This window comes from Phocoena phocoena, chromosome 20 (genome assembly GCF_963924675.1).
Source record: "Phocoena phocoena chromosome 20, mPhoPho1.1, whole genome shotgun sequence".
In the NCBI taxonomy this organism is placed as follows: domain Eukaryota; kingdom Metazoa; phylum Chordata; class Mammalia; order Artiodactyla; family Phocoenidae; genus Phocoena; species Phocoena phocoena.
In genome coordinates, this window is record NC_089238.1 from 52240215 (window position 1) to 52258714 (window position 18500).

Here is an 18500-nt window from a genome sequence, read left to right on the forward strand (position 1 = left end):
CTCAAAAGTGGAAGAGGAATAGAAGAGAGCAGAGGGAGACCTGACTACTGAAGAAATCAGAGTGATGTGAAGAAGCCTCAACTCACCATTCATTAATGACTTCGAGAAGCTGGAAAAGGCAAGTAAACAGATTCTTCCACAGAGCCTCGAAGAAATGCAGCCATGCCAACACCTTGATCTTCACCTAGTAGGCTCATTTCATTCAGACTTCTGACCCCCAGAACTGTAAGATAACAAATCTGTGTTGTTTCAGGCCACCAGGTTTGTGGTAATTTGTTATTGCAGCAATAGAAAACAAATAGAGCTGCTAATATATAAAAGCTGGGAGTTTTCACATAAAAATCTTGAAAAATAAATCTGGCGATACCAAAGACGAGTAGTAGCCGCTGCCCCCTTTAAACAAAGGATGTAACTCCCATTCCGCTGCAGTCCTCACCCCTCCCTTTTGACTACACCTGGCCTCCTACACTCATTTAAATGACCTATCTGGTGGTCCCTCTTCCGACTTAGGATTTGGAACCCTCCTCTGAGCTACACTGTCTCCCAAACAGTAATCAAATTTCAGCAGTTAAAATACAGGCAAGTAAACCTACCCTCCCTAAAATGATTAACTCTGTCAATTATAACAATTCTTTTGTTTGTATAATGTGACCTCGGGCTAGTTACTTCTCTTCAAATATGGGAAAACTTATAATACGTACCTGCTAGGTCTGTTTCGAGGACAAAATGAGATAATGAAAAGTGCATTCCCAGTGTCTAGTAAACAGAGATAGTTGTAATTCACATACTCTCGCCTCTCCTCCTGTTGAACACTTGGGTTATTTCCAATCTTTGGGAAGTAAAGTTCCTGAACGCATTGCTTTTTCTTCTATCCAATTGTGGCCCGAGGTAAGATTTCTAGGAAGGCGAACAATGGATCAGCGGGACCAATACGTCCTACCTGTCCCCAGGAACCCCTGTGAAGTTTTGTAACCCGCCCGCCTCATCTGGTGGTGGCTCCTGGCAGACGCGCTCTCCGCTAACCGCACGCGACGCCGCGGCCGCCCGGGCCCGCCGGATGCTAATGAGCCGAGAGGCCCCGCCCCCTTCCGGAAGTCGCTGCGGCGGGAGGCGGGGCGTCCTAGCTGTCCGGGCTGAGGTGCGGGAGCCATGGCGGCCTCTGAGGCGACTGTGGCGGTGGCGACGGCGGCGGCGGCGGCGGCGGCGAGGCCCACGGCTCTGGCCTTGGGCGCCGCGGCCGTTCCGGCCGCCGCGAGGGGAGCCGCTGCCGCCTCCGGCCCGTGGGATCCCCCCGGGCGGCTGAGGGGCAGCCGGCCGCGACCCACGGCAGCGAGGCAGCAGCCTGCGGGTGCGGCGCCGCCGGCCCGGGAGCTCATCCAGCCGTCGGTGAGCGAGCTGTCCCGGGCCGTGCGGACCAACATCCTGTGCACGGTGCGCGGCTGCGGCAAGATCCTGCCCAACAGTCCCGCGCTCAACATGCACCTGGTCAAGAGCCACCGCCTGCAGGTGAGCCCGCCGCGGACGGCGCCTCCCGGGGCCTGACGCGACCGAGCGCCTGAAGCGGGCGCTGGGGGCCGAGGGCGGCCAGAGGCGCGGACGGGAAGGCGCCGAGGTCCGGCCGGCGTCGGCGGGGGCTTCCGAGGCCCTAAAGGGCCAGACCGGGGAGGGGGTCCGGGCGGGGAGAGTGGGACCTAGGAGGCAGGAAGGCGCAGCGGTAGGAAAACCCTGTGTCATGCCACTGCGCTGTCGGGCTCGGGCCGGCCCGACCACCGGTCTCGCACTTGGCGTCGCGGGCATTTCTCAGGTTCGTCTCGTGAGCTCTCACGGCACCTTCGTTCTACTGCAGAGAAACCGATGACGCACCTGCGTAGTGCTGGGCTTTAAACCCGGGCTCGGGTCGAAGCCGGTGCCGTTTGCACCGCACCCACACTGCCTCCTCCTCCGGGCCAGTTGTTAGCAGGGAGCTGCAGCTTTGGCAACATGTTCCACAGTGTTGGTAAACATCACCTTTGCTCAGGGATGAGACCTAAGGGAAGTTTCTCCCGTGAATCTTGTTTAAGAGGGGACACGGTATATAATAACAGGACAGTAATCTGAACGTCCCTTCCACCTTACGTAAAATGGGGCGACTTTCAGCCTTCAGTGCACATCTGCGGAAAGCTTCTTGAAAATCCAGATGTCCAGCCCCATCCCAGACCTATTAAATCATGATTTCTCAGTCATTACAATAGGAAGTTTACTTGCACCACTTCTTCAAGTCTTTCTAGGCCAACAGGGGCATAATTCCAAAGCACGTTACTGAAAGGAGTTTTGCGAGTATGTAGCTTTCGGTGGTCTGAATTGATTCAGGAGTAAGTTTAAATTACCTCGCCTCTTGCATGTCCCGTCTGCCCTTCAGGTAAATCTTCCTCAGAAACGTTTTAAGAATCAGGTTTCTGATAAGGATTTAACAGCAGAAAGTTTGAGGTGATGGTCTCTAGTAGGGCAGACGTGATGCCCACGAAGGGCAGCCCCCTTCTAGCACCAGCTAGATACCGAGGCAACAACGTCCTGAAGTGACGATCAGGGAGGCCCGATCGGGAGAGGTACATGGAGGTACGCTGAGGAAGACCTTGCAGGTGGGGCTGCAGTTTCCCTGCAAGTTCTGCGTTTCTTCCACAACACAAGTGAAGTAATTCTGGGAATGGTCTTCGTTCTCCTGTTTTCTCCTCCATCCCGAATTTTAATTAAACACTTCCTTTTCTTAACCATATTTTATCTTGAGTGGATGAACTGTATATTTGCAGGAATTCTTCAGCCTAATCCCTGGGTTCTCTTCAGCTCATGTGTAACAGCCATCATCCACCTTCAGTATCCTCTCCTCACTGGTAGACAACTAAGGCAGACGTTACATCTCTGAGCACAGAGGAAGCTGCCAGTCTGACCACGACTCTCTTTGTGTTGGCCTGAACATCACTCTCGCAAGCACTTTTTAACAGTTTACATTGTTCTTTTCTATGGAATTGCTGTCAGGGGCTGTGTCTCTGTCCAGACTTTGTGAAGCATCTGTTAAGCGCAAAGATACCATTTACTTGTCAGGACTAGTATACAGTGGGTTTGGTAGTATGCAGTAGGTTTATTTCTAATAATGTTTTTAAAATACGTAAAGTTCAGGAATTCTGAAGCTACCAATCTGAAGCATATAATAGGCCTAAGAAGGAGGAATACGTTTGAGGCAACTGTAAATTTTAACAGTCAAACCTTTACTTGGACCTTAGCACGGCAGAGTATCAGCATCCCCCCTTGCTTAGAACCTGTGTGAAGCCATTCTTCCAGTTTTAGTCATTTTTTCAGAGTTCTCTTGTCTGCAGACAGCACAGTGCGCTCAAGATTGCTTTCTGAACGGCAAATCTTGAACAACCGAAAAATGGACTCTCCTGAGTTTCCTTCCTGAGTCACTAGAGAGACCTGTTTCAGCAGGAATTAAAGAAACCTCACTCTGAACCATCGTTGTTTCTTCCATGTCAAACAGGCTCACTTTCCTGCCTTGTTCCGTCTTTCTAACCATGCAGCCCCTGAACATCTGCTGTCTTGGTGGAAAGGGGGTTCTTTTTTTTTTAATGAAGGTAGCCTATGTGACAAAATAGCCATATCTGTATAGTGTTGCCCCAGTGTAGTGAATCTGTCCGCACATTTGGGAGCCAAGTAGTAGGCTCTTGAGTTCAAACATCACGCTTGACCCTTGATGTTCTCAAAGTATTGGGAGGAGGGAGGGGAAAGAAGGAGGCCTAATAAGGAAAAGAGCTGACTGAGAGCTCCCTGTGGCTTTGAAGATGGGCTGCGTTTGGACCAGAGGCTCCACTAGCAGTCCAGTGTGCTCCTGCGGGCCCTGAAGCGTGAGTGTATCTGCTTGGCAGATCTGCGTCGTATTCAATGGCAATTTTTCCCTTTGTTCTCTTGGTTACTGCTACTTACATAATTCTAGTTTCTGTCCTAGTTGTTGTGTTTTTTTTTCTCCTAGATTATGATAATATATATATTTTTTTTAATTTATTTTATTTATTTATTTTTGGCTGCTTTGGGTCTTCGTTGCTGCGCACAGGCTTTCTCTAGTTGCGGCGAGCGGGGGCTACTCTTCATTGCAGTGCGCGGGCTTATCACTGCGGTGGCTTCTCTTATTGCTGAGCACGGGCTCTAGGCGCGCAGGCTTCAGTAGTTGTGGCTCGTGGGCTCAGTAATCGTGGCTCGTGAGCCCTAGAGCACAGGCTCAGTAGTTGTGGCGCACAGCTTAGTTGCTCCACAGCATATGGGATCTTCCTGGACCAGGGCTCGAACCCATGTCCCCTGCATTGGCAGGCGGATTCTTAACCACTGCACCACCAGGGAAGACCCTATGATAATATTTTATTCCCGTCCCCATTATTTGTTGTAAGGTTCTTATTTATTTCTAGTCTTCAGAAGATACCCTGCCCTCAATCAAATACTCCCTTCTTAATGATTAACAAATCCTTCTGAAGGATGATGAATAAAAGTGGAGATAGAGTTGTAAGGTGTAAGGTACATGATACCTTTTGGGTTTTATGTGGGTTCTTCAGCTATATGTCTATATTCCATATCCTGTAAGTAAATCTGGAAATATCCTACTCCAGCCTTGCCTACAAGGGGATCCATGGAGAAGTGAAAGCTGGTGATTCAGGGAAGAGTAGGAGTAAATGGGCATTTCTTGATTCTTTTATCCTTCACGTTTGAAAATAGTGAAGGGGACAGGGGCCCCCTTAAAGAACCTCTTATCCAGCAACACATAGTTTTAAAACATGGCTTAGTGGATTTTGTGTTATGTTCAGTCCAGGGGTTTGCTTTTAATGATTTGCCAGGAATTTTTTTTTTTTTTTTAAGGAAAGACAATGTTCCAAGTTGCTCTATAGATCATAGTGTACAAAGACTTCTGATTTTAAATTTACAATAAGACAACAACAAAGCAAACTACTTTTCTTCTTGGATGTTTTTCTGCAAAGGCAGAGAGATGCTAGAGTAGCTATAATGCCTTTTTTTCTTCTTTTTTTTTTTTTTCCCAATTTGTGCCACAGTTCTTACACTCCTTTCCTTTTATCCTCGCTTCATCGGGGTCCTTCCTCTTGCTTTGCTTTTCTTCTCTTTGTTTACTTTTGTCCATCTTGTTTTTCAGTTATGTCCTCTCATAGGTTCTTTTTCAAATTCTTTTACTTAAAATGTTTTATAAACAGGTACCCAAAAGGTACAGAAAGCATGAAGTATTTTTTTCAGTTATGCACACGAAAGGCACAGTTAAAAAATATGTCTGCTAAGTTTTATTCTAGAATGTATATAGCACTTCAGAACAAAAACATCACTTTCTTACTTCAGTTCATGTCTTATTGTGCCATTACCATTTCTTATTACCCCATTCTCATCTCAGAGCTTATTTTCTAAGGACAAGAATGGGAAGAAGGTCAGGAACTGGGGAAGAGAGGTGGTGATGGGGAGGATTGAGGAGTTGGCCCTCAGAAAGCAGGAAAGCGAACAGCGTCGGGTTGTTTCCACACCTGTAATGACAGCAACAAGGAGATGTTGTTGATGTCCAGTATGACTGCCTTTAGTGTCTCATCCTGGTGTGTGATACAGTTTTGACTTAGATGGCCACTTAAACATATTCAGTATAATGCCCCAAGTTTTTACTGAACATTTACTCTTTTTAAAACATTCCCAAGTGCAACAAAGTTATAAATATATTCCTCCTTTTGAAAAGGTTTGGGGAATTTTAAGTAATTCCATTAGATATAACAGAGAAATGACGGAAAAGAAGCATAGTTTGAAGCTATATAGTACAGGACTTTGGACGTCCCAGTGGCTAGAGGAATTTGGACTTGGGGAGTGTTGGGGTGCCATTGAAAATGTTTGAGTGAGGTAATGTCATGATCAGAGGTATATTTTAGAAAGGTGAATGTGGCAAAGTGTGAATGAAAAAGAAATTGAAGGTCTAGAAATTAGTTAAGAGGTTAGTGACAAAGTCCAAACAGAGAGTCAGGAATACTTGAACTAATGATGGTAGCAGTGAGAAAGGAAACACGAGGAGGTGGTAGGAGACATTTTTAAAGCATAACTGCCAAAACTTCGAAGCACCCAAGATGTCCTTCAGCAGGTGAATGGATAAATGAACGATGGCACATCCAGACAGGGGAATATTAGTCAGCACTAAAAAGAAATGAGCTATCAAGCCATGAAAAGACATGGAGGACCCTTACATGCATATTACCAAGTGAAAGAAGCCAATCTGAAAAGGCTACATACTGTATGATTCCAACTAAATGATATTCTGGAAAAAGCAAAACTACAGAGACAGTAAAAAGATTAGTGGTTACCAGGGCTTAAGGGGAAAGGTGTCATGAATAGGTGGAGCACGGAGGATTTTTAGGAAAGTGAATATACTCTGTATGATATTATAATGATGGATAGCTGTCATTATACATTTGGCAAAACCCATAGAATGTGCGGCACGAATAGTGAACTCTAATAAAATCTATGGACTTGGGTGATAATGACGTGTCAGTGTAGTTTCATCAATTGTAACAAATGTACCACTCTGGTGAGGAATGTTAATAGTGGAACAGGCTGTATTGGGGTGGGGGGGGGGCGGGGGCGCTACAGTGTATGGGAACTCTCTGTACTTTGCGCTCAATTTTGCTGTGAATCTAATAAAATTTCTCTTAAAAAATAAAGTTTATTAATATTTTAAAAAGTGAAGTGAACAGGTATATTGAGAACATGATAGGGAGTTTGAAAAGGGATAATAAAAGGATTGCTAAGCAAATTGAAGATGTATTAGAAGTAAGCATGGAGACTTCCCTGGTGGTCCAGTGGGTAAGACTCCATGTTCCCAATGCAGGGGGCCCGGGGTTCGATCCCACATGCATGCCGCGACTGAGACCCGGTGCAGCCAAAATAAATTTAAAAAAATTTTTAATTGCCCTAGCCTTAAAAAAAAAAGAATTTTAAAGCTTTCTTAATATTCTCTCCGTATTTGATTTTTTCTTGCAGATAACACTAGAAGGAAAATAATATGAGTTTAAAAGTATTTCATTTAAAAAAAGATGAACTGGTAAATGGGATGAGTTTGGTGATTGAGAGACAGTGTTGGTTGTCATTAAAGCTAGCAGAGGCCAGTGTTTCAATAAAAGCGGCATTTCAATCAGACTTTCACAAGGACAGTATTTTTTTTTTTTTTTGAGATGAATCCATGGATTTTTCTTTCTTTTTTTAATTGAAGTATAGTTGATTTACAATGTTGTGTTAATTTCTGCTGTACAGCAGAGTGATTCAGTTATATATACTTTTTATATATATATTATTTTCCATTATGGTTTATCACAGGATATTAAATATAGTTCCCTGTGCTATACAGTAGGACATTGTTGTCACTCCATTCTCTATATAATAGTTTGCATCTGCTAACCCCAAACTCCTAATTCGTCCCTCCCCTACCCACCCTCCCCTTGGCAACCACAAGTCTGTTCTCTGTGTCTGTGAGTCCATGTCTATTTCATAGATAAATTCATTTGTGTCATATTTTAGATTCTACATATAAGTGATATCATGTGGTATTTGTCTTTCTCTTTCTCACTTCACTTAGTATGATAACCTGTAGTTCCATCCATGTTGCTGCAAATGGCCTTATTTTGTTCTTTTTTATGGCTGAGTAGTAGTCCACTGTGTGTGTGTGTACACACACACACACACCCCACATCTTTATCCATTCATCTGTCAATGGACATTTAGATTGTTTCCATGTCTTGGCTATTGTGAACAGTGCTGCTGTGAACACAGGGGTGCGTGTATCTTTTGGAAGTATAGTTTTGTCTGGATATATGCCCATGAGTGGGATTGCTGGATCATATGGCAACGCTATTTTTAGCTTTTTGAGGAACCTCCATACTGTTTTTCACTGTGGCTGCACCAACTTACATTCCCACCAACAGTGTAGGAGGGTTCCCTTTTCTCCACACCCTCTCCAGCATTTGTTATTTGTAGACTTTTTGGTGATGGCTGTTCTGACTGGTGTGAGGTGGTACCTCATTGTAGTTTTGATTTGTATTTCTGTAATAATTAGCAATGTTGAGCATATTTTCATGTGCCTGTTGGCCATCTGTCTTCTTTGGAGAAATGTCTGTTTAGTTCTTCTGCCCATTTTTCGATTGGATTGTTTTTGTTGTTGTTGAGTTGAATGAGCTGTTTGTATGTTTTGGAGATTAAGCCCTTGTCAGTTGCATCATTTGCAAATATTTTCTCCCATTCCATTGGTTGTCTTTTTGTTTTGTTTATGGTTTCCTTTGCTGTGCAAAAGCTTGTAAGGTTGATTAGGTCCCATTTGTTTATTTTTGCTTTTATTTCTGTTGCCACAAGGACAGTATTTAATGTAAAGTACTAGTTTAGATTAGCTTATTGGCCTTAAGTTGGTTGGCAGAAAGCAAAAGAAGCAACAAAAATCTCCACAGCCGATAACTAATAGCTGTAATAATTAATTGAGTGATTATATGATAAGCACTGTTCTAAGTCTCTTAAATTATTCACTAAATCCTCACAACAACCCTGAGGTAGATCGTACTATCATGCCTACTTCACAAATAAGGAAACCAAGACAGTTAAGTTTTTCAAGGTCACAGGAAAGGAGCAACGTAGAGAATTCCATATTCCAGAACCCATGGGTTTAACCACTGCACCATGGTTCTTAAGCTAGGCTACACACTGGGATCATCAGGGGAGATTTTTAAACCAAATACCAAACCAAATACCAAACCCACCCCAAACTAATTATATCATTACCTGGGACTGGGACCAGGCACAGGTTTTTTTTTTTTTAACGCCTCAAGTGATTTTTCACAGGCCGCTAGATTTGAGAGCTGCTGCCCTACACTGGACTGACTGCCTTTCTAAAAGTGCTCTGCCTTTAGTATGCAGTCTAAAGCATGAAAACAGTACCAAGAGGTGTATAAATTAGTTTCTGCCCTTAAAAAATTTAGTTAAGGAGGCAGGAATTGTAGAAGGAAACGATAGTTTACAAGTTGTTAGCTGCTACCTTGGAATTCAGACAAGGAATAGAGCTGGGTGGTGAGCAGAACAAGAAAGTGCTATTTATTGAGAATGTGAGCGGGCTCCATGGCAATCCAGTACTAGATAATCCTGAGAGTTAACTATTCTCTCTGTTTTTGAAATGAGCAAACTGGCTCAGAGATTAAATAACCTGTCTAAAGTCATGTGCCTAATCAGTGGTGGAAATGGCTCACAGGCCTGTCCATGCCGTGCCCTCTTCCCACCGTTGCATTCTGCCTGCACGGAGACAGTCATCCGAGAGTGGCTATAGAAGGTGGAAATGGAAGTGGGAAGAGTGTTTAGGCTGAGCAGGGGAGTGTATGAAAAGGGAACAGAAAAAGATATGGTCATAATGGTAGATTGGAGGCATAATGAGGAGATGGGATTTTATTTTATTTATTTATTTATTTATTTATTTATAAATTTTCTTTCTTTCTTTCTTTTTGGCTGCGTTGGATCTTTTGTTGCTGCGCGCAGGCTTTCTCTAGCTGCAGGGAGCAGGGGCCACCCTACATTGTGGTGCACGGGCTTCTCATTGCGGTGGCTTCTCTCGTTGCGGAGCACAGGCTTTAGGCACGCAGGCTTCAGTAGTTGTGGCATGCAGGCTCAGTAGCCCACGTCCCCTGCATTGGCAGGTAGACTCCTAACCACTGCACCACTAGGGAAGTCCCGGGATTTTATTTTATATGCCTTTTTTAAAAAAATAGTATTTGGTGATATATACAAATAATTTTTTGGAATGTCAAATTTGTTCTGACATTAGAAGAGGAAGGAAAATTATTTAGGAAACCATTTAAATAATCCAAATGAATATGAATATCTAGACAGTATAGTGCAATAGGATTATAAAAAGATGGACCAAGGTAGAAGACATGGAGGAATAACTGACTACATTTGATATCATTGAGAGATAAATTACGTTGTTTAAAAATGAAACAAGAATAGCTTCTTTTCCCCTCTACATGAGTGGACACAGACTCAACAAGATCAGCATGTTCCTCTTGAGATCCAGTAGGAAAGCAAACAGGGAGTCCTAGCCGCACGGTTATTTGTTTCTTCTCTAGATGCACACTGATGGAAGCGGAGGAGGTGGGCGTGTTCCAAAAGTAGTGAATCCTTTCCCATCACAGCACCTAAGGACTAAAACGTCTAGGTGCTACAGCGGTAGCTGAGGCCTGAGCACGTGTCCAGTTGTTTCCATCTGTAGTGGGGAGGTCCTTCCCCATCCCAACCCCCCATCCACACACCTTCTTCTGGGGCCAGCTGGGGGTTGCCAGATAAGAATTATACTGGAGGTCATAGATTTCTCACTCCTGAGGTATGTGGGCTCATCAAGGGCAACAAGACAGCAGTTTAAGCTAAATTAACTCACCAATTATTTTAAAATTCCCAGCCAAAAAGTCAATCACATACTTAATAAGAAAGGATTACTAGGATGAGTTAATATATATAAAGTGCTTCGAACAGTGACTGCCACGGTAGTAAAAGCTATGTTAGCACTGGCCGTTATAATGATTACTGAATTTCAAACAGAGCATGGTGCCCATATTCACGCTACTGTATAAAATTTGTGTTAACTAGCTTTAGCTACTTTAGGGGGCATTGTGGTGATCAGAGAAAGTCACAGTTCTCTTTATCAGGAAGACTAGATCATAGTCAGGTTTTTTTCAGAGACTCACACTAATTCAGTGGGGTTGGGATAAAAAAGAAAGGAAGACTTAAGGATGATACCAGGTCTTGAGCCTGAGAAACTATAAATATACCACTTAACGATTAGAGAAGCTGGCTTGAAGGGCAGAGATTTTTAAGTCTAGAAGGAGTGCTAAAGGAATGGATAGAAGATTTTTAAACAATATAGTTGGTTTTTGTTTATTTTGTTTTGAAAAATTTTAACAGATTCATTGAGCTATAGTTTGCACATGATATAATTTACGCATTTTAAGTTCATAATTCAGTTACTTTTTAGTAGATTTACAGTTGTGCAACCATGACTACAATCCCAAATTTTAGAACATTTTCATCACCCTAAAAAGATCCCTTGTGCACATCTTTACTTATTCCTTGTTATCACTCCCAGCTCGTTCTGTTGGGGTTTTTTTGTTGTTGTTTTTTGTTTTTTGCGGTACGCGGGCCTCTCACTGTTGTGGCCTCTCCCGTTGCGGAGCACAGGCTCTGGATGCGCAGGCTCAGCGTCCATAGCTCACGGGCCCAGCCAGTCTGCGGCATGTGGGATCTTCCCGGACCGGGGCACGAACCCGTGTCCCCTGCATCGGCAGGCGGACTCTCAACCACTGCGCCACCAGGGAAGCCCATCTGTTGGTTTTTTTAAGATAATTATTTAAAGTAATTTTTCTTTTGCAGGATGGCATAGTGAATCCAACAATAAGAAAAGATTTGAAAACTGTACCAAAATTCTACTGTTGTCCAATTGAAGGATGCCCTAGAGGCCCTGACAGACCATTTTCTCAATTTTCTCTCGTAAAACAGGTATTTTACTTGTCTTTAAGTATACTTCTCTGAGGAGGAAATGCAGATGTCATAAACCTCATGTATTCTAATTACTTACCAATCATAACTAGAGAATTGAGCAGAAAGCTGCTTGTAAGGACAGCCACCCAAGTCTCCTACTTGGGGAAAAAATGAGTAGGGTGTAAGTGAAGGAGACATGGCTTGTTCTGGAGGGGAAGTTGTCCAGAAGTGGATTTGGAAAGAAAAGAAGACCAAGTCAGCAAAGTATGATAAACTATACCTCCAGATCTCTTGTGTGAATCTGCATGCTTTCAAGGTCAGAGGAGCAAAAGCACAAAGGAAATGTTCTCCCAAGGGATTAAGAAACTGCAGGGAAAAGAATAATTTCAGAAGCAGCTATCTTAAAGAGGAGGGAGGGACGCAGCCAGTGTGGAAAGAGATGATTCTGGACTGGAAGAGTTGCCTGCTTGTACATTCTTTTGATTTGCACTGCTATATTGTATCATGTAAAATCATTGTTAATTTGGGTATGTTGATGGTTTTTGAAATGTTTTGAGCAGTTGAAGTTTTTCATTTTAGTCCTTTTGTGTTCTTCCTAGCACTTTATGAAAATGCATGCTGAAAAGAAGCATAAATGTAGTAAGTGCAGCAATTCGTATGGCACTGAGTGGGACTTGAAAAGACATGCAGAGGATTGTGGTAAGACCTTCCAGTGCACATGTGGCTGTCCCTATGCCAGCAGGACTGCGTTACAGTCCCACATCTACCGAACTGGCCATGAGATCCCTGCAGAACACAGGTAAAGGGGAAAAAATGGTGGCCCAAAAGCCAATAGCTATGGGAAGATTTTCAAATGAAATTTCCTGTAGAGCCATTAGTGTGGGGAGAAAGGAGGAATGGTGGAGAAAAGATGTGACATGAAGAAGGGAACTTTTGGAAATGGCAGCAGTACTAGCAAATGATCCACATCTACTTGACCCAACTGTTACTTATTCTTTCACCAGCTCCTTTTGAGAATCGCTTAATTATTCCCAACTGAAAATCTATTGGGTTTTCAATTCTTCAAAAACTTCCAGCGTTTTCTGTTAGAGGGATACTAGATTATTGAAGAGTTTTTTATCATGAAACTGTGCTTCATTTGAAAGGTCATATTTATAATTGGACTAAGAGCTTTCTACTTTAGAAATGATAATAGTTGCGTTATATAATCTGTTAGCTTCCTGATGCTTACGGATCTAAGTTGAGTTCTGGTACTTAGCACTTTACTCAAAAAAAGGTGTGCTTCCCTGTTTGCATGTTTCTGAACTTCTACCTACCATATATTGATAATAGGCCGAGTTACAAAAGAAGGGATTTCTCTTCGCTGGGTTGAATCTGACCTCTGCTGTAGATGTGGGAAATAGAATTTGTAAGTGAAGATACAGTGCCAGGGTTGATGAAGAAAACTGCAGTTTAAAATTGTTTTTCTCTTTTTACTGTCATTGTTTTCAGGGATCCACCTAGTAAGAAAAGGAAAATGGAAAACTGCCTGCACAACCAGAAGCTGTCCAGTAAGACTGTTGAATCACTGAGCAACCAAGCAACCCCAAGACCAGATGCTCAAGAACTAGAAACTTCAGAAATAAAGCTAGTGGCTTCGTTTGAAGATTCTTGCAGCTCTAATGCCAGAAAGCAGACTCTTCCAACACCTCCAAGGTATCCTCAGAAGTTGCTTTTACCAAAGCCCAAAGTGGCTTTGGTTAAACTCCCCGTTATGCAGCTTTCTCCTGTGCCTGTCTTTGTGCCTACAGCCGACTCCTCAGCCCAGCCTGTGGTGTTGGGTGTCGATCATCAGGGCTCTACCCACGGTGCTGTGCACTTACTGCCCTTGTCCGTCGGAACCCTGATCCTCGGCCTAGATTCGGAGGCTTGCTCTCTCAAGGAGAGCCTCCCTCTTTCAAAAATTCTAAATCCTGTTGCTGTTGAGCCAGTTAGCACGGGTGTTCAAGTGAACTTGGGTAAAAGTCCATCTAACCCTTTACAAGAACTAGGGAACACATGTCAGAAGAACAGCATTTCTTCAATCAATGTACAGACAGAACTGTCTTATACCACACCACACTTTATACCGTCTGTAGAGTGGGCTAGCCCTGATTCCTCTGTGTCATCTTGTTCTCAAACTGATTTGACATTTGGTTCTCAAGTTTCCCTTCCCATTAGTGTTCATACTCAAACTTTTTTGCCCAGTTCTAAGGTAACCTCATCTATAGCGGCTCAGACTGATGTGTTTATAGATGCCAGTTTCCAGTCAGGTGGGATCTCCAGAGAAACTCAGACCAGTGGAATGCAAAGTCCAACCGATGATCGAGTACAGATGGACCAAGCTGTAATGTGTGGAGACATTTTTGAGAGTGTCCATTCGTCATATGGTGTTTCTACAGACAGTATTATAAGCAGCAGCTTAGTAGCAGAGACTGTGACTCATGGTTTGTTGGGACCTCAGAACCACCCTAAAACTTTAAATCAAGATATTGAGAAATCTGCACCAATTATAAACTTCAGTGCACAGAATAATAGTATACTTTCTTCACAGAATATGACAGATAATCAGACCCAAACCATAGATTTATTAAGTGATATAGAAAACATCTTGTCAAGTAATCTGCCTGGTCAGACACTGGACAATCGTAGTCTTTTGTCTGACACAAATACTGGACCTGATACCCAGCTCCCATCTGGCCCAACCCAGAATCCTGCAATTGATTTTGATATTGAAGAGTTCTTTTCGGCCTCAAATATCCAGACTCAAACCGAAGAGAGTGAGCTTAGCACCATGACCACGGAGCCAGTCTTGGAATCCCTGGACATAGAGACCCAAACTGACTTCTTACTTTCAGATGCCTGTGCCCAGTCCTACAGTTGTAGGGGAAATTCTAACTTCTTAGCCCTTGAAATGTTTGACACGCAGACACAGACGGACTTGAACTTCTTTTTAGACAGTAGCCCTCATCTGCCTCTGGGAAGTATTCTGAAACACTCCAGCTTTTCCATGAGTACTGATTCATCTGACACAGAGACCCAAACTGAAGGAATCTCCACTGCTAAAAACCTACCTGCTCTAGAAAGCAAAGTTCAGTTGAACAGTGCAGAAACACAGACCATGAATTCTGGCTTTGAAACTTTGGGGAGCTTATTCTTCACCAGCAATGAAACTCAAACAGCAATGGATGACTTTCTTCTGGCCGATTTGGCCTGGAACACGATGGAATCTCAATTCAGCTCTGTTGAAACCCAGACATGTGCAGAACTGCACCCAGTCTCCAACTTCTGAAAGTGGAATCCACATGGGGGATGGCATTTACAGTTGGTTCCCTTCTGGATTTAGAAGATGGAGAACGGGGACAACAGTGTTAACTCTATTGAATGTACTTGATGATACAGTTACTTCGATTATCTGAGGTTCTTTGCCCTTTGTACTGTAAACATGAAATTTGTGTAAAAATGTGTGAGTGTATTATAAAGTATAAGATGTTGATCTAACAAGAATTGTTTTTGTGTTGCCTACATTTGCCCTTTCAGTGTAGTCTTCCCTTCTTAAAAAAAAAAAAAATGTATTTCACATCTTTAAAACCCATCTAGCCATTCACCTGAAGCCAAGCTCAGCAGGACTAGGGTACAGACTTTTTAAACCTTCAAAACACTTTAGTCAAAGTATGACTTACTTAAATTGCACCTAAAATACTTTTGCCAGTGCTTGTTAGAAATTCCTGTGTCCCAATAATGTCTAAAGAAGTCTGACGCTGTACCATCAGATTTAAACACCAACAGCTTCATCTGCTTTGACATCTTACTCTCCCCTGATTTGAAGACACAAAGGAAACTACACTTGTCTTTAGCTTTTGAGACAATTTTCATATAGTCAATGCCATCCCTTCTCTACGTGAACTCTTACTGATACCAACGTTAAGTGTATAGTACTTTCCTCACAAGACGTGTTGCTGTAAAATTATTGCTTAAAGAAGTAGCGGCAAGCACTTAGTGTAAATAGTGATCCTTTCAGTCTAAGTGACAGTAAGTCACCCCAACTATGGAAACGCTGGGCTGTGAAATCATGCCTGTTAGCCCAGACTGGAGTGTGTCCTACGAGCATCTCTCCTACTCTCTACAGAAGGCCAGGACGGTGCTCCAGAGCTGCTCCTCAAAGCTCACCCACCAGCTGAGTCTGAGTTTTTCTCTCTAAATGTTTAAAGAAAAATAACATAAGGAGAAAAGGACATTCCCCCCTAAATTTCAATAGTTTGCATAAGCTTGATAGGGCAAGAGTGCAATCAGCAGCTATTCTAAAGTGAATCTTGTTTTCATCCACCTCTCATTTTTTCCTTAAATGAGGAAACACATTGGTCTAGCAAGGATAGTATTTGTGCCTTGAGGATAGCAATTATAGAACAGATCCATCTAAAGTATGGTGTTCTGCATTTTGTTGCTTTGTTTGTTTAGAGAGGGTAATACCAAACAGTCTTCAAAGAAAATGAGGTGAAGACCAAGTGCTTCAATAATCAAGAACATCTGTGTTTTGAGATGGGTGTGTGGTTAAGTATGCTTTTGGAGTTTTCTGTATTTAGGAGATTCTGAGTTCTTGATTGTTGGCCAACTTTCAGGCAAGGAAAAATCAGTGCAGTCTGTAAATTTTTCGGAGTTTACCCAGAAAAATGCTCTGTTCTTTCTGTGGCACATGCTTATGCTGCTGAAGGCTAAATCCTCAAAATAAAACCTAAGAGGGGACTAAGAATTCATTAAAGTAACTCAGTGGTGTTGCTACTAATTCCCATCCTGTAGAAGAATTATTGGTAGTGGATAAATAACATATCCTGAGTAGATGAACTCAGTCTGATAGATAAAAGTTTGCTTTGGTCACAGTTGCCTATGAATATGGGTTTCAAAACAAACATAAAGCCTTAACTTAGAATTTCATTATGTTTTAGAATCATCACTGCCTTAATGTTCAAACATCTATTTAAGTTCTCCTAATAAGGAGAAATGCATGTTTGTTTATGGCTTTTTGTAAATATATATGCAGTGATCTATGGCTTTAAAAAAATTCTGTGTTTCTGTGACAGTGTTTGTTAATCCAGCCAGTAGAGTTATTTGCAGAAAAATGGAGCATGTAATAGTTCTTCATGTACAAGTAAGAACTGTTTCCCCCCAAAACCTTAGTTACCTGAATTGTTCTAAGATTATTTGTAAAATCTGAAACTCAGTGATTAAAGAGAAGTGAGAATTCTACCTTTTGTGTGAATTCTTCAGCATACTCATAATGTGACTTCGTTGCCTTAACTTTTCACAAACTCATCATCGTCTGAAAGTCACACGATGAAATGACTGTGCCTAGTTATTTCCATTACTGTCTTACCTTTGTTCATGAAAATATGCTAACAATTTTCCTAGTAGAAAATGAAAAGACATTCCATTACCAAAACTTCTGGTTTTTTTGGGCCGTGCCATGCAGCTTGTGGGATCTTACTTCCCTGACCAGGGATTGAACCTGGGCCCTCAGCAGTGAGAGCACAGAGTCCTAACCACTGGACTGCCAGGGAATTCCCAAAGCTGCTGTTTTGATGTAAAGTTTTTATTTTGATAAAAACTGCCCTATGATTTAAGTTTTGGGAAAATTTTTTCAAAGGAAATTTGAAAAAATAATTTCAAAGGAAATTACTCTGATTCATTTTTCATCCAAATGTCACCATTTCATAATGGGGTGTCTTTTATCTTTGTAAGTAATATGGTTCTGGCTTAAGAGCAAAAATAAGAGGGTAGGACTATGACTAGTTCTTTGCTCATACTCAGTCACTAATTGCAGGAAAGCCCAATCAGTGTGTTTGATTCCCTTTAGATAAAGGGAAATAAAAGTAGAAAATTTTTATAGACTTACCTGAAAGATGCAGAGTAAGGTTTGCAGCTACTTTTTTTTTTTGGGTGCGTTGGGTCTTCGTTGTTGCTAGCAGACTTTCTCTAGCTGCGGAGAGCGGGGGCTTCTCATTGCGGTGGCTTCTCTTGTTGTGGAGCACGGGCTCTGGGCACGTGGGCTTCATTAGTTGTGGTTTGCGGGCTCTAGAGCGCAGGCTCAATAGTTGTGGCGCACGGGCTTAGCTGCTCCACGGCACGTGGGATCTTCCCAGATCAGGGCTGGAACCCGTGTCCCCTGCATTGGCAGGAGGATTCTTAACCACTGCGCCACCAGGGAAGTCCCAGTTTGCAGCTACTTTTGATTGGAAGAAAATGTATCAGTGTCAGGGTAGTTGTGAAGTTGAGTTGTTTAATGACAGGATGATATTTTCATGTAATCCTTTATAGTCTCAATTTTAGAATGCTTATCTTATTCCCAGTCCAAACTTATTATCTAATTAATATTGACTCTGAAGAGTACTTTCTATCATGTATACTTAAAGAAATGCTTCTCAGACTTGTTTTCGGAAGGCTCTTTAATAAAGAGTAGGAGGAACATGTAACTTTGGGGCATTTAGGAATGAAGCCTTTGAAGTCTCAAGTATTATGCAGTTTTATTTTCCTTATATCTCAATATATGTGTGTGTCCTCACCTGAAGTGTGTTAAAGTGCCACAGATTAGATTCGACACTAGGAGAGGACACGTCAGTCTGTTGGCTTAAATGGCATGAATTTAATCTAGTTTTTTCAGCAAGATGTCAGCTAGTCTAATGTTCTTATAGTCAAGAAGATAGTCGACTAAATACCATTGTTTTGCAATGCTTAAATCCAAAGGGTTCTCTCAGTTGTGTGAAATGTATTTATTAACAGACACACTGATACACTAGTTTACATATCGAGAGAAGCAGGCTAAAGAGCAAATGGAAAGGCCTCTCAGGTTGTTGGTGTCCTCAAATTAACACATTTGGGCACTGTAATTTGAAAGTATGCATGTTTGAAAGGAGCACGGGTCAAAGTACGTGAATGAA

General features: G+C 42.4%; 1 protein-coding gene across 1 annotated transcript; it reads left to right on the top strand.

Annotated features, from left to right (window-relative positions):
- The first annotated feature begins 1182 nt into the window (after nucleotides 1-1182).
- Nucleotides 1183-16812, top strand: ATMIN (ATM interactor). Its single transcript, XM_065899269.1, has 4 exons — nucleotides 1183-1506; nucleotides 11443-11568; nucleotides 12150-12349; nucleotides 13042-16812. The coding sequence occupies exons 1-4, from the start codon at nucleotides 1477-1479 to the stop codon at nucleotides 14858-14860; spliced, it is 2175 nt and encodes a 724-aa protein (XP_065755341.1). The 5' UTR covers nucleotides 1183-1476; the 3' UTR covers nucleotides 14861-16812.
- The last annotated feature ends 1688 nt before the right edge of the window (nucleotides 16813-18500 follow it).

What these genes read in the sequence shown, in the direction of transcription:
- ATMIN (XM_065899269.1), top strand. Translation starts at nt 1,477, where the DNA reads ATGCACCTGGTCAAGAGCCACCGCCTGCAG. An exon ending in AATTTTCTCTCGTAAAACAG is followed by an intron (nt 11,569 to 12,149) that starts GTATTTTACTTG and finishes TGTTCTTCCTAG; the next exon opens with CACTTTATGAAAATGCATGC. An exon ending in GAGATCCCTGCAGAACACAG is followed by an intron (nt 12,350 to 13,041) that starts GTAAAGGGGAAA and finishes CATTGTTTTCAG; the next exon opens with GGATCCACCTAGTAAGAAAA.